The following is a 13,355-nucleotide window of genomic DNA, read 5'->3' as shown; positions in this document are numbered from 1 at the left end:
CAAAATGCAGGCATTTGTGTGGCAAAGCCAGGCATATCAAAGAGTGAGGTGGCAAAACAGGTGCTTGCAAGCATCAGATTGGATTGTACAGCTTGAACTTTGAAACATGTGACCAGATGCCAGTCATGATGAGACTGGGAGAAAGGGACAACGAGGGTTCTGTGTCTCCTTTGGATTTGGGCAGGGCAGCCAGCTGAGAGTGGCTGGAGCAGGGGAGCTGTGGTGGAGGGACTGCAGCCCGAGTCTCCCAAGGAAGAGGCAGGTAACCTGTTGAAGCTTCCCACGCACGACTTGGGAAGCCTTTGCAATCCTTATTCATAAGGACATCGCATGTCTGTCTTACAGAAGGACCAACAGGGAAAAATAATTAGGAAAAAACAGCTTTTATTTGATACTTTTATTTATATGCAAAACAGCTCACCATTCATGAGAGATATGAAAAACGCATCAGATAGAAACCAGATTTATCTATTTTCACTACAAAATATTGCATTATATAAAGCAACATAGACACACAAAAAAACCCTGAAAAAGACTAAAATCTTTGGATAGCAGATGTGTTTTTTTTCTTTTTCTCTTTTGTCTCTAAAATGCGCTTCTTGTTTTAAGAGATTCACAGCAAAGAACATGAAACATTTTCAGGTTATAGAATTTTTTTGGTTGTCACAAAGGAAAGCAGTCCTGGATTTACTTTTCTTTCTTTTTTTTTCTTTTTTTTTTAGGAAAAAATGTCCTTTCCTAAAAATATACCACACACATACACACCCACGCTCACTCCCACACACATGCATGTATACGCACACGCACATATACACCCACAAAGAAACTACTTCCCTTATAAACGATTTGCAAAGTACTTTTCAGACGTAACTATTGATCAGAAGAACAACAAGTTTTAAAAAAAACCTCTCCTAGTTAAGTGCTAGTGGTTGTTGATCCCACACAAGGAAAGAAAGAAAAAAGGTCAAGAACAAATGCCTTGATATATATAAAATATACTTATAAACAAGGAGGGAGGGGAGGTTTGTGGTACACAAGTGCAATATAATTGGAGGGAAAAAATAAATTAAAAAGAAAAGAAAATGAACACTGTATTGATCCCAACAAACACTCATAAAGTCAAACAGAATATTCCACAGGAGAAAGTGTAAACACCCGACTATAGAAACCAATTGGCACAAAGTATCCAAAGTAAAATTGCCACCACTCTGAAAAATAAATAAATCTTGAAAAAAATAAATTGTCAACTCCTTCTACCATAAATAAAAAATAGTTATTTTTAACTGCACCCATGGGTCACACGTTTAAGGTCACAAGTAGATGTTTTTGGATATATATAAAGGGGCACTTGACAGCCTGAAGAGACAATCCGGTTATACAGTTCTCTTCGAAAAGCGGGCTCTCGACCGGGCGGGGGCCCTCCGGGGGCAGAGCGCAAGCAGCGGGGACCCCCCGCCCCGCCGCCCGCCCCTGGGAAGGCGCTGCCCGCCGCGGCCCGACCCGGGGCGGCGGGACTGCGGGTCCCGGGGCTCCGGGCGTCCGTCGGGCGCTACACGTCCAGCACGTGGTTGAGATAGGAGATGTAGCAGATGGCGAGGCGCAGGATCTCGATCTTGGAGAGCTTCTTGTCGGGGGGCAGGGTGGGCAGCAGCTTGCGCAGCTCGGCGAAGGCCAGGTTGAAGGCCTCCACGCGGATCCGCTCACGCGTGGCGTGGGCCGAGCGGTACTTGGCCGTGGCGCGGCGCCGCCGGCGCTTCTCCTCCCGGCTCAGAGGCGGCGGGTGCAGCCCCGGCCGGCCCCCGCCGCGGCTCTCCCCGCCGCCGCCGCCGCCGCCGCCGCCCCGGCCCTCGCCGCCGCCGCCCTCGGCGGGCTCCGGGTCTGAGACGCAGCAGCTGAGCGCCTGGGCGTCCGCGCCGCCCAGGGACTCCGGGTCGGAGGGCGCCGAGGAGGGGTGGTCGGAGTCGGCAGCTTGGTCCGGGCTAAGCATCATCTTGGAGGGGGCGGAGGAGCCTTCCCGAGACAGAGAAGCAGAGAGAGCGGGTCAGGGCCCCGGCCGCGGGAGACAGGGGCAAGGCGGGGAGCAGGGACACGGGCAGGGACACGAGGGACATGCCGGTCCCCGCGCCCTGCCCCCGGCGCCGGTACCGCCCGACCGGGGAGGAGGGAGAGAGCCGGGTGGACGAGTCGCGACTCCTTCAGGGAGTACTAATGAGAGCAGTATCGGGGATAAACGATACCCCGTCATTTAACCATCCCCTCTCTAGCGTTTGACGGTAGCTTCAGCGGAGTGTACTTCCTGCCCTTATTCCCCGCGCTTGCTTGGGTGTTGAAACAGGCCCAGAGAGCAATTGAAGAATTTTTTTTTTTTTTTCCCAAACAAGCTAATATCCAGTGTCTCAATATTAGGGTGGTTCCCCACCACCCCCATCACCCCCCAGTTTTAATATTTTCCTTTCTGGCCTGCCGGTTTCTGCTAAACCGTTTCTTTTTCGGCAACGCTCTGTGGGATCCAGGCTACAGACATGATGCTTTTAAATACAGAGCTCAAGGCTCCACAAACATAACAAGGCCAATGGGGAGATTTATTTCTCCAATCCCTACGGGATCCTATGTATCTGCTAGGCTCTCCCCTCCGCTCTTTTCTCTGTGCTCCCTCTTTTTTTCCTTTTCTTTCTTTCCTTTCCTGCTGCTAATTGTGCAGATAGCCATTTGCTAGCGATCAGATGGGAATGTTTGGAGAGTTTCCGTTTCCTAAGTGTGGGATTCAAAAAGAAACAAAACCCCAAAGCAGCGGCCAAACTTTTCCATCCCTTTAAATTTTCCCTCCTCTCCCCTCCCTGCGCGAAAAGAGGGGGAGGCTAAATAAATAAATAAATAAATGCGGACGTGCCTTTCAAAAGAAAATTGAATCGTATCTTCTTGCGGCCTCACAGAGCACCATCTGTCATGTAGACAGCAATACAAATCCGAGCGCGTCCGTGGACACGCCGGCATGTAATAAAACAATACATCAGGCAACTAGTGAATAACCTTGGACACAAATGTGTGTGTGTGTGTGCAGCTGGGGTGTCGAGCGAGGTGGGGAGCGAGCCCGACGGAGGAGGGAACATCGCATCCTCTCTTCCCCCGAATTAAGATTGCAAAGTATTTCCACATAAAGTTTCCAGGGAAAGTCCCAGTAAGGCCTCAGACCCGGTTGGGAAAAATAAGCTATTATTATTATTGTTAACAATAATAATAACAACAAGACGGGCAGGAGGAATTCTTCCCAGGCAGGGCTAGAGCCAAGCCTCCCCCCACGGGGCGAGACGCGGGGCATGCCTGGCAGGGCAGAGGGCTCCACCGGGGGCCGAGGCTCTGCGCTCCCCGGGGTGCGCAGGGAGCCAGGACTGGGGAGGGGGAGAGAAGAGAACTTCCTTCCCTGGGAAAGGGCCGTCTCTTGCCGGGGCCGTCGCAAACGCTTCCTCTTCGATTTTTAATAAGGAGCGTTAATCAGGCCCACAAGGCAGGGGTAGGGAAAAAACCCATTAGCGCGCAAGTCAGGTATCAGCGATCTCGTGGGGCAAAAAGATAAAGAGGAAAGGTTTAAAATCACCTTTCAACTGGCATCCAAGCGAGGGGGCTTATGCGAAAGTACGCTAGAGAGGCAGGATTTGCAGGGCGGTTGTACGAAAACGGGCAATTAAAGCGGTGGTTCCTGAAGAAAGTTGCTTAGAGGCTTTTCTACGGTGTGTGTTGAATCTCTCGCTTTGATTTAGATTTATCTGTATGGTGGGGTTTGGCGAGCTGATCCAGAAAGAGGCTTTCTTTTCCTCCCTCTCTATTTATTATTATTATTATTATTATTATTATTATTATTATTATTATTATTACGGTAAACCCATGCCCCGAGCTACCTGCAAAAGGGAAAGATATTGTTAAGGCTGCTTACCTCGGTGGAGTCGTTTGGACAGCCTCTCTCTCCAGGTCCCCTCGCCCCCTCGGCGATTCCTTTACAGTTCAAATGACCCTCCGGGAGCGGAGCATGGAAAAATTAAAAAATCAAAATCAAATAAAATTAATTACGAGCGAAAAAGTGTCCTGCTCGAATAGGGAAAGGCAGATCTCATCCCTCGCCGCGGCCTCCAGCGCTCCAGAGATGGGAGATGTTATACTGTCGTGTTTGTTTGCGGAGTATAAATAACAACTTAAGTTACTTACGATGCATCAGGGGAGAAAAAGCGTTTCCCCATCAAAGTCCTCCTCCGCCCGTTTGTCCGGGGCAGCGGCTGCAGCGCACCGGCGGCTTCGGCCGGTCGGTTTTAGAGGGGGAAAGTGCCCTCTCCCCCGCTTTTCTTCCTCCTCTTCCCCGACCGCGATAAATAACAAAAGGGATGCGGCGACAGCACCGGCACCGTCCGGGATTATTCCCTCTCTCCCGCCCCCTCGGCCTCTCCTTCCCCGCGGCGGCCCCGCCGCTCCCGGGCCGGGCCGGTCGCGGGGCCCGGGGCGCGGAGCCCGGGGCGCGGAGCCCGGCGCGGCGCTGCCGGCTTTGTTCCGCCTCGGCCCGGCGCACAGGCACGCCGCGGGTCGGGGTAACAATGCGTCGCTCCCTCCTTTCTTCTCTATCTTTTTTTTTTTTTTTTTTTTTTTTTTTTTGGGGGGTAGGGGGGAGGGTTGTAACGTGAGGTTTTGTTAATTCACCGGTCCGGCGGAGAGGGGCAGGAGGGAGGGAGACTCCGTCGGAAAATGAATGTTTGATTTAGTTCTTCTTCTGGTCCTTCAAGAACTGGCGAGGGGAGAAAAAAAAGGATAAACGAAACCCCCATCCGTCCCTGAGCTTCCTAACTCCTCCTGCATCTTTCGAGTGAAAAATAAAGAAAAATATGCGAAGGCTGAAAAAGAAAAACAAAACGAAATAAACGAAAATCTCGGCGCGGATTCGGAGCAGCTGCGAGAGATAACGGCGGTGTAGGACAAGGTACGCTCACATGCACAAAAAGAAAGTGCAGTTCCTCCTCCCACCCCTCCCGGAGTGGCAAAGAAGCCAAGGAGGGGTGCGGAAGGTGGCAGGGGCGAGACAGACTGACGGAGTGGAGATGCGTGTGGATCCACTTCTGGTACCAAAGGGTTTCGCCTAGAGATGGTCGGAAGAGATAAAGGCTCGGAGAAAAGGGGGCGGCATTTTTTCCCTCTTAAATTGGTATTTAATGGGAAAGCCTATTGGACAGAAACCTGGACACGAGTCACTTAATTGGACTTGACATCTGTCACAGTGTGGGAGTTTTCACAGCCCAAATATTTTCAGCAGATCAGATTCTCACTGAATCTGTGCCACAAATTATAACAGTCGAGAGCAGCCCATGATATAAACCCTAGCCTCTGGATATACAGTCTCTAGCCATGCTCGCTCCCACTGCCGTCGTCTCCCCCCGCCCAAATATTGGATACCCACTGATCTAGAAAAACACCACTGGCATTTCACATGTAAGCTAATAAATAAGCTTTAGACATCAATTTGCATCATGTATACCAAGCTTGTGGAGAATCATCAGACTGGTTTTTTAGTTCATTTATTTTGGCGGTCCCCCTGCCCTGTCTCCCACCCACCCCCAATCCCAGTGAGCAGCAGGCATGGACCTGTCAGAGCCAGGGGGACAGAAAGCCTCCCCTTCTCCCTTTGCCTCCTGCCCTCCCTGCTCCAGTGCACAGACAATGAGGCGAGGGAGTCAGCCATGGGTCTGTGGCTTTTCTGCTCTCAAGATTGAGCCAGGCTCCTTTGTGCCCGAGTCAGGGAATGCCTGTGACCAAAGTGACTCCTCTTGCTGTCACCTTGCTCCAGCCCCTGCCAGATGGCAGTGCCTTCTCTGCCCTGATCCCCATTACCCTCCCTGCTGATCTCTTCAAGTGGGTTCCACTGCCACTTTTCTGGGTGTAATTGTCTTCTTCCATGGGGACTTTTCTGTGCCAAGAGCCTATAATGGTAGGCTCCCTTTGGAGCCCCCAAAAAGGGACAGTGGGAGGGGTGGGTAAGACAGAGCAGAACTGATTCTTCTGCTCACCAGCAGCTCAGTGGGTGATTCTGGGTCCCATCAGTAGGAAGTGTGGGGGAAACGTGACAGGAAGACACTTGCAGGGACACCTGAGGGTCACCCACATGCAACAGGCTGGAAGATCTTTGAATGGGGAGAGATTCTGCACTTGATATGATTTACAGGACCTTAACTGGAATGAGTAGCATGCCTGAATAATTTTGGGTTTTGCCTATTTTTTTTAAATGGTAGATACTCTAGCAAAGAATATAATCCCCCTGCATGACACCTGGCCCACTAGGGAAAGAAATGCCCAAAAGTGGATCCTTGTGAACACTTCCCGCAGGGAAGTTTGGGGATTTATCTCCCTTCCCCTGCCCATAAGAAGTCTCCAAGGCAGCAGGAGGCTGTCACTTGCTCTGACCCCACATAGCGGCACTGGTTCCATGGATATCCAGCATGATCCCAGCCGAGCTTCTGGAGATGCTTGGCTAAGCTATCCTTGTCTGCAGTGGGACATGCCAGGAAGATTCAGATGCGAGCCACTGAGGCTGTGGCACATCCCCATTCAGCTCACCTTACTGGTAACCTTCACAGGTGCTCTTTGGAGATCAGGATCTGAGCAGTTCAAGGTCACTGTGCTCCACATGCCAAGGCCCAAGATCCTGTTCCATCAGGTGACCACCATCCCACACTTCAATGAGAAAGCTGTGGAGGAGACCTCCTCCAGCTCTAACTTGACTATGCTGGGGGCTTTGGCTTGCAGTGCTCCCCAAGGTGTAAGTCTGAGGCCTCAGCCCACAGAAGCTGCAGGTGATGGAATAAGTAGCTGGCTAAGGCTGCCACAGATAACAGCCAGGAAGCTGCTAATTCATGCAAGCCACCCTGCTCTCTGCTACAGATGCTGTCATCATATGGCTTGCTTTTTAGTTTTAATTTTCAGGGAAGACCAAACAGTTGCTTCTCAATTTCTGTAGTTATGATGGACATTTCTGACACCTGATAAAGCACTGGTTACTGCCCCTGGGATTCGATTACCCCACTGCTCTGCTACCAGATGTATTAAATCTAGAGGATCCCACTTTGCCCTGGGCATGCCAGGCCTGCGGTGTTTACCCAAACCTCCCTGCTGGGATACTGCAAATCTTCTCACATCAGCTGCAAGACACAGGGTGTAGTCTCTGTATCTTTAGCCTTAAAAAGCCAGTCAGAAATGCTGGAGCTGACAGCCTGGCTCTTCTCTGAGCAAACAAAGCCCCAAAGCCCAGAAACAGGGCCGAATTCTCCCAGCAGAGAGCTCTCCTGCCACTCACCACACACACCTCTCACTCTGGAGCAAGAGGCTGGTTTTGAGAGCTCAGCATACTTGGGGCCAACTGGCCCAGGCATGGAAGTCACCAGAAACAATCAGAAATTGAGGGACAAAAGTGCATTTGATGAAAACTGAAAGTTCCCCTTTGACAAAGGAAGGATGACTATAGCTCTCCCTCAAGGTCGTTTTGCCTTTTTCTTAGGAAATAGCCCATGACAAGTGGAGACCTGTACGTTGGCAATCAGTATGGTCCCAAAGGAAGCTGCATAGATGCAAAGCCACCTTATGATTTGTATCCCCAAATACACATGCAGCCAGCCACAAGTCTATGGTTGGCCACTTCACTAAGCAAGCACCTCACTGGCATCAAGGCAAGCTGAGATTCCCACATGGTTTGAAAGATGCCCTCAATGGCATGAACAGCATTGGTTTGGCTTCTCCATAAAAGGTGAAACTGCAACCTACAAGCTGCACACACTGAAGAGAAATATATGAAATATATTAATATATGAATAGGAAAAACAGTGGCACAACAAGGGTCTCCAGTCTGTACAGCGGGCATCCAGAGATATTGTATGGCTGTGGCCTTACTGCAGTTTACATCCAGAATAGTGAGCCTTGCAGCACAGGTGGACATGAATCTCCTTGGAGGAGTATTTGGTATTTCATTTTGCCATGCTGGAGGGCTGTAAGGGAGTCATGAACATCTCTTCTTCCTTACCTGGCTTGAGATGTTGTCTGGCTGGAGGTACAGGAGAAGGGGAGGTGGTTTCCTGTGGACAGCATTGCAGCTCACACTGCTCCTTCCCAGCAACTTCTTAAGTTTAATGAGAATGAAAGGCGTCCAGAGAAAGACATGGTATGAACAAAGTCACACCCCACCTTTGTTGGGGCCGTCTCACTGAAAAGCAGTATAAAAATCATTCTATTTTGACTTCCAGGGCTTGCTGACAAGCCAATAAAACCTTATGAACCAGACTGCTCACTAGATAAGTCCTAACACAGAACTAATATTAGTTAATTCATTAATGATAGCAAATAAAAGTTGCCCACTCCTGTGAGACTTACAGTAAAGTGTCACAGGCCACCAAACAATATCAAGTCATAAGTGGCGCTGAATTTGTGACAAGAGACTCACAGCTCAGGGTTTTTCAGGCATCAGTGGGATCAGATTTTGGAAAGGCAAGATTCAGAAGAAGATTGTCTTCAGGATTCAGTATGAAGAGACAATACTGAAAACAGTGCTTCCATGTGATGGTATTTTGTGGAAAGAGGGGACTCTCTTGTGAACATCTCATATTCACATCACACAATGATTTGAAGGTGATGTCATTTTTGAGAATAGTCTGGGCTGGTGTGTAGCCCCTAAAAGTCTAAAAAGGTGACACACTAACACCCTGAAGTGGCCATATGTCCCAAGGAGATGTCCTCCTGGCCTGGAAAAGCAGATTAATGAAAGAGTCCAACTGCTCTCTCCAGCCCTGGGCCAGGTATTAGGTAATAATTTTTCACTTTCAGTTTGAGCAAATCTCGCAGGTCTGCCATGGGGAGACATCAAACATGAGAACCCACGATGCTGCTTTTATGGTGTTGCTTGTCAGAGCAGAGCGGCACTTCCATTACCTGCATGTCCTCTGTCTGCCGAAAGGACAGCTTTGTGGGGTGCTTGAGAACATCCATTCTCTTTTATAGCATACGCCATTCACGTTGCTGGCATATGCTGCCCATTGAAATAAATGGAGCTTGTCACTCTTGGATGTGTTCCTTGGAAATAAATGGTCAAACAAATTAGAATGCTGAGCCATGAAAATCCTTGTCCTTTTGAAAAATCTGTGCTGGATGTAGCTCAGTGCCTCTGCTCATGGTTTCCTTAGACATTTGGGTGATATTTTTTGGTTTTCCATTGGTCATGTTGTAATAACAGGTCAGGAACTTTGAGGCTGCTGGCAGGAACAGCCTGTGACTGGGTAAGGTGAAAAACATAATGTCCCATGAACAGAGGTACTAGGGCCACCAGGTCTGGATGTGAGTTCCCCCTGGCTGAGGTCTGCCTCAGTTTGTGGGACTGGCAGGACCGTCAGCTGCTCCCTTGCAAATATGAGTGTGACTTCCTTGGGAGTGGCTGCTATGTTTAAACCAGTAGTCTCCAGCTGAAATATTTGGCTTTTGGACAAAATCCTGATTCTTTTTGTCTGATTGCAGCCTTTGGCTTATGTCCCTTGGTCTCCACTTCTAGTCTTTTCCTTTGCTTGTTGGGCTAGAGGAGCTATGGGATTAAGATCCAGCTGCCACTGTAAAGAGCCAGGTGTGCTCATGAGGGTGGTCAGACCCCTTCACTGCCACATTGTCTTGACTTCTCCAAAGATCATCCTTGATATGTGAGTATTGACAGCTCTCATGAGAGGAGGGTATCTTGAGAAATGGAGGATGATGACGAGTTTTTAAAGGCAGAAGGGGCCACTGTGAGCATCTCCTTGCAGGCTGAAGGCCCCAGGACTTCCCTCTTCATTTCCTTTATGACTGAGTGTGCGTTTTTCAGAAATAATACCCATTCTTGGTCTAAACATTGATGGTGGAGGATTCCCTATGGTCCCTGGCAGGTTACTCCACCAGCTGTTTCTCCCCACTGTTGAAAACACTGACGTGAAAAATGAGCATGCCCACCTTCAGCATCCAGATGTGGGATTTTCTTATATCTTGGCCCCTGGATTAAGAGTTCTCTTTTATTATATTATGAAGTTAAGGTCGGGATTTTGTAAACAGGTGCATACATGTGTGCTGTACAGCTGATATGCCTGCCTGCACCAGTTATTAACTGGGACTTTCTGGTCATGCAGAGCATAGCTACAGCTATTGCTGCTGCTCTGGTCAAATGTCTGGAAATTTTGGACAAGTGGGAAAATTCCACCTGGGCAAACATTTCAGACAGAAAGAAAAGACATGCCTGAGTAAACCCAGACATCTGTTGGTCCTTCCTAGGTTAGTATTCATCAGTAGTGGCCATATCGATTCTGCAGCCATCTTTTTGTTAAACTGAACAGGATTCAATGTCTTGTCATTACGCAGAAGAGACCAAGACTGTTTTATTTCTAAGGTGCTTCTGATCATGGGATATTTTCTATTTTTCCTGTCCATCATCCTAGACCAGAAATGTGATGCTTAGCATGCCAAGCTCTGAATGTAGAAAGAGAAATACTTACTGTGCTCTACAGTGTGTCTGTAAGACCCTAATGCAGCCTGGATGCTCCTGGAACATGTATATTAGGAAATCATATCACACTAAAATTACAAAAAACACATATAAAAACCTAAAAATGTCCACAGTAGGTTAGACCAAAGGTATCTTGTTTTCAGCAGTACCAAAAGAGGGAAACCTGTAAGAATAATATAAATCTACGGTGATACTGCCCTCAAATATTCTCCTGACATCCAATTAATTAAAGTTTAATGCACTGGATGAATTTTCCTTTTCTGAATTTGTCAAGTTGCGGTTTGAATACGTGTGACTTTTCAGCATCCATAATTTCCCGTGGAAAGGACTTCTCTGTGAGCCATGTGATTTAGGTAAATGCATAAAGAGGTGCTTGTAAACATGTTTGCAAATAAAATAGCCAAGTTTGCTGAATTACTGTGGCTTCTATTGCTGATGAGCACATGAAGAGTAATGTTGAGTATGTGGGCAGCAGTACCTTATGTTTTCAATGAATGCATTTGGTTGGAAGCATAAACAGTGGGCGGATTAAAGCCAGTTAGGAAAAAGAGGAGGAATCTCCTGCAGCCTGGGTAGGGGGAAGGAAGCAAGACCAAGACCTGGTTCCTTGAAATGGATCACCTTAAACTGACCTGGGCCAGGGCCTGAAAATGAGACTAGTCATGCACAAGCACACACATTTGTTACATAGGTTGGAGCCATGGAAAGTGACCATGTGGATCAGGCACTAAAGGAGTTAACAAAACAAGCCAGAAACAGAGATGCATTAACCTTTGCAAGGAACTCGATAGCTGTCCCCACACATAAATGACTAGTGAGAAATTTGCGAATTAAGCAGCACAAATAGGGGGAACTTGGTGATTTCTACACGCCTGATGCACTAAATGGGGAGTGTGAGCTTATGTGGCTCCCAGACACACGGCTGGGAGGCAGCAGTCAGTGAATTGAGCGGGAGAAAGACACCGTGTGCTTTGCCACCAAGGACCTTACCTGTGCACATGTGTGCAACTGCTGGCTGCCAGGGTGAGGAAAGAAAAAGTGGATGTCAAGTCTAGCTGGCAGCCAATGCATCTGTCTTCTGTCTTTCACTCACCCACAGTCGAGGTGGAACTTGGCTATTTTTAAATCTGATGTCTGTGTGTGTAGCCATGGGGAATGCTCTTTCTTATGAAAAAGAAAAAATAGAAAAAGAAAAAAATTAAGATTTTGCATTCCATAAGCAGATATTTCTCCCTCTATTGATGCCAAGCACCCCATCCCACAGGTTTCCTTTCTTCACTTGGAAGTAGAACTTGTAAAACAAAACCCAGTGATCATTACTGGACTGCTTAGGCCAGCTGACCAGGGAAGAAAATCTGCCATGTGATACATGCAGGGTAAGAATGGCCTCATGGGACATATCAGGTGCTCTGCCCAGTTCAGTGTCTTTTCCCTAGACATGGCCAGTATCAGCATCTCCTGGAATGAGCAGGAAGGTTTCCACCAGCATGTGGGGTGTTCAAGACCATTTTATTTCTACTTGTATAGCTAAGGCCAGCTGTAACTGGCTTTATGCTGACTTCTGTGAATTGTATGGTCATTCCTGGCAAAAGAGGGAAATTGATTTATTCCAAGAAATCATTCAGGGCTAACAAATTGTTTTTCCTATCAAAATGTTTCCAGGGAACACAATCAGGTGTGTGAAAAGCCATTCCTTTCCCACAGAGGCATACACCATGTCCTAGACTGCATCCCTGTGCAGGCTTAACATCTTCCAACAGCTGCTTCTCCCTCAACTTCCAGACCTCTGGTTCTCCAGTCCTGAGCATGTGGAAGGTGGTGTTGAGTCTTCTGCATCTTCAGTCATTTCCACTGACCACTTTCCCCATTTCACTGAGGCTATGTAGCACTGGTGTCCTGATTTTTGAGAATCTCTCTGAACTTAAACCAGCTAGGTCACTAACTGCTGGATATTTCTCTTTATTATATTTGCATAATATTGGTATATATTTTATATATTTTATATATTTTATATATTCCCATAATTTTGAACTCTGTCTTCTGGTGTGAGCTCTGGAGTTGTTTTGCATCCTCTTCTTGGACATGTTTCCTCATATCTTTCTCAACATTAAATTTGTCCATTGGACACTGTTATCTTTCCTGCCTGGACCCCCTATTTTCCCTTTTGTTTCCCCATGCTTGTTATTTGTTAGTGTTCATCATAAACTATTCTCAAACTACCTAGTTGGATGGTCTCGTTTGAAAGGAAGAAGTCTTAACGAGAAGACTGGCTGGTCAGGACTCAGTCCAAGTGAAGAACACAGCCTCCTTGAAGGATAAAATAACCTCTGTTATCTTTTCAGGATTTCCTCACGAACTCAGACCATTTCTATTTGTATCTAGGACAGTGCTTGATGCTTACAGGAACTCTACTAAAACATCCTAGGGCAGTAACTCCTTATATATATGTATACATATGAGTTCAGATAGGCACATTTGTAAGGCAGCTTCTTTAGATTCCTCTCAGGCTCCAGATTTTCTGCTTGTCTTCTCAAGAAAACTCCACTTTTGGGCTACAATTAAAGATGAAATGAAAAGCAAAGCAATTGCATGTCTATGAAATTTCATGTTATAATTCACATTCTAATTACTTCTTTCTTCTGCAGCCTCTGTGTTCATGTCTGCAGGGTTAGTATGAGACATATCTGGTTAAGGAGTCTGGATTTCTTCTGGAGTCATGATTATGTAAAATTATAGCATCCCCTTAGAAAAGTGCTTCTAGCCTTCATGGTGTTGAGATGAATTTGAAACTATGCCTGGAGAGGGTTAGATGCAGAGAAGT

General features: G+C 47.5%; 1 protein-coding gene across 1 annotated transcript; it reads right to left on the bottom strand.

Annotated features, from left to right (window-relative positions):
* Positions 1–367: 367 nt before the first annotated feature.
* NHLH2 (nescient helix-loop-helix 2) lies at positions 368–4,482 on the bottom strand. The gene is made up of 2 exons (XM_048295680.1): positions 3,932–4,482; positions 368–2,010 (listed from the first exon to the last, which is right to left on the bottom strand). Exon 2 carries the CDS (start codon positions 1,988–1,990, stop codon positions 1,550–1,552), a length of 441 nt encoding a protein of 146 aa, XP_048151637.1. The 5' UTR covers positions 1,991–2,010; positions 3,932–4,482; the 3' UTR covers positions 368–1,549.
* Between the last annotated feature and the right edge of the window lie 8,873 nt (positions 4,483–13,355).

This window comes from Corvus hawaiiensis, chromosome 2, assembly GCF_020740725.1.
Source record: "Corvus hawaiiensis isolate bCorHaw1 chromosome 2, bCorHaw1.pri.cur, whole genome shotgun sequence".
Classification (NCBI taxonomy): Eukaryota; Metazoa; Chordata; class Aves; order Passeriformes; family Corvidae; genus Corvus; species Corvus hawaiiensis.
Note: the sequence above shows the minus strand (reverse complement) of the source record. Positions and strands in the feature narration are given on the sequence as shown.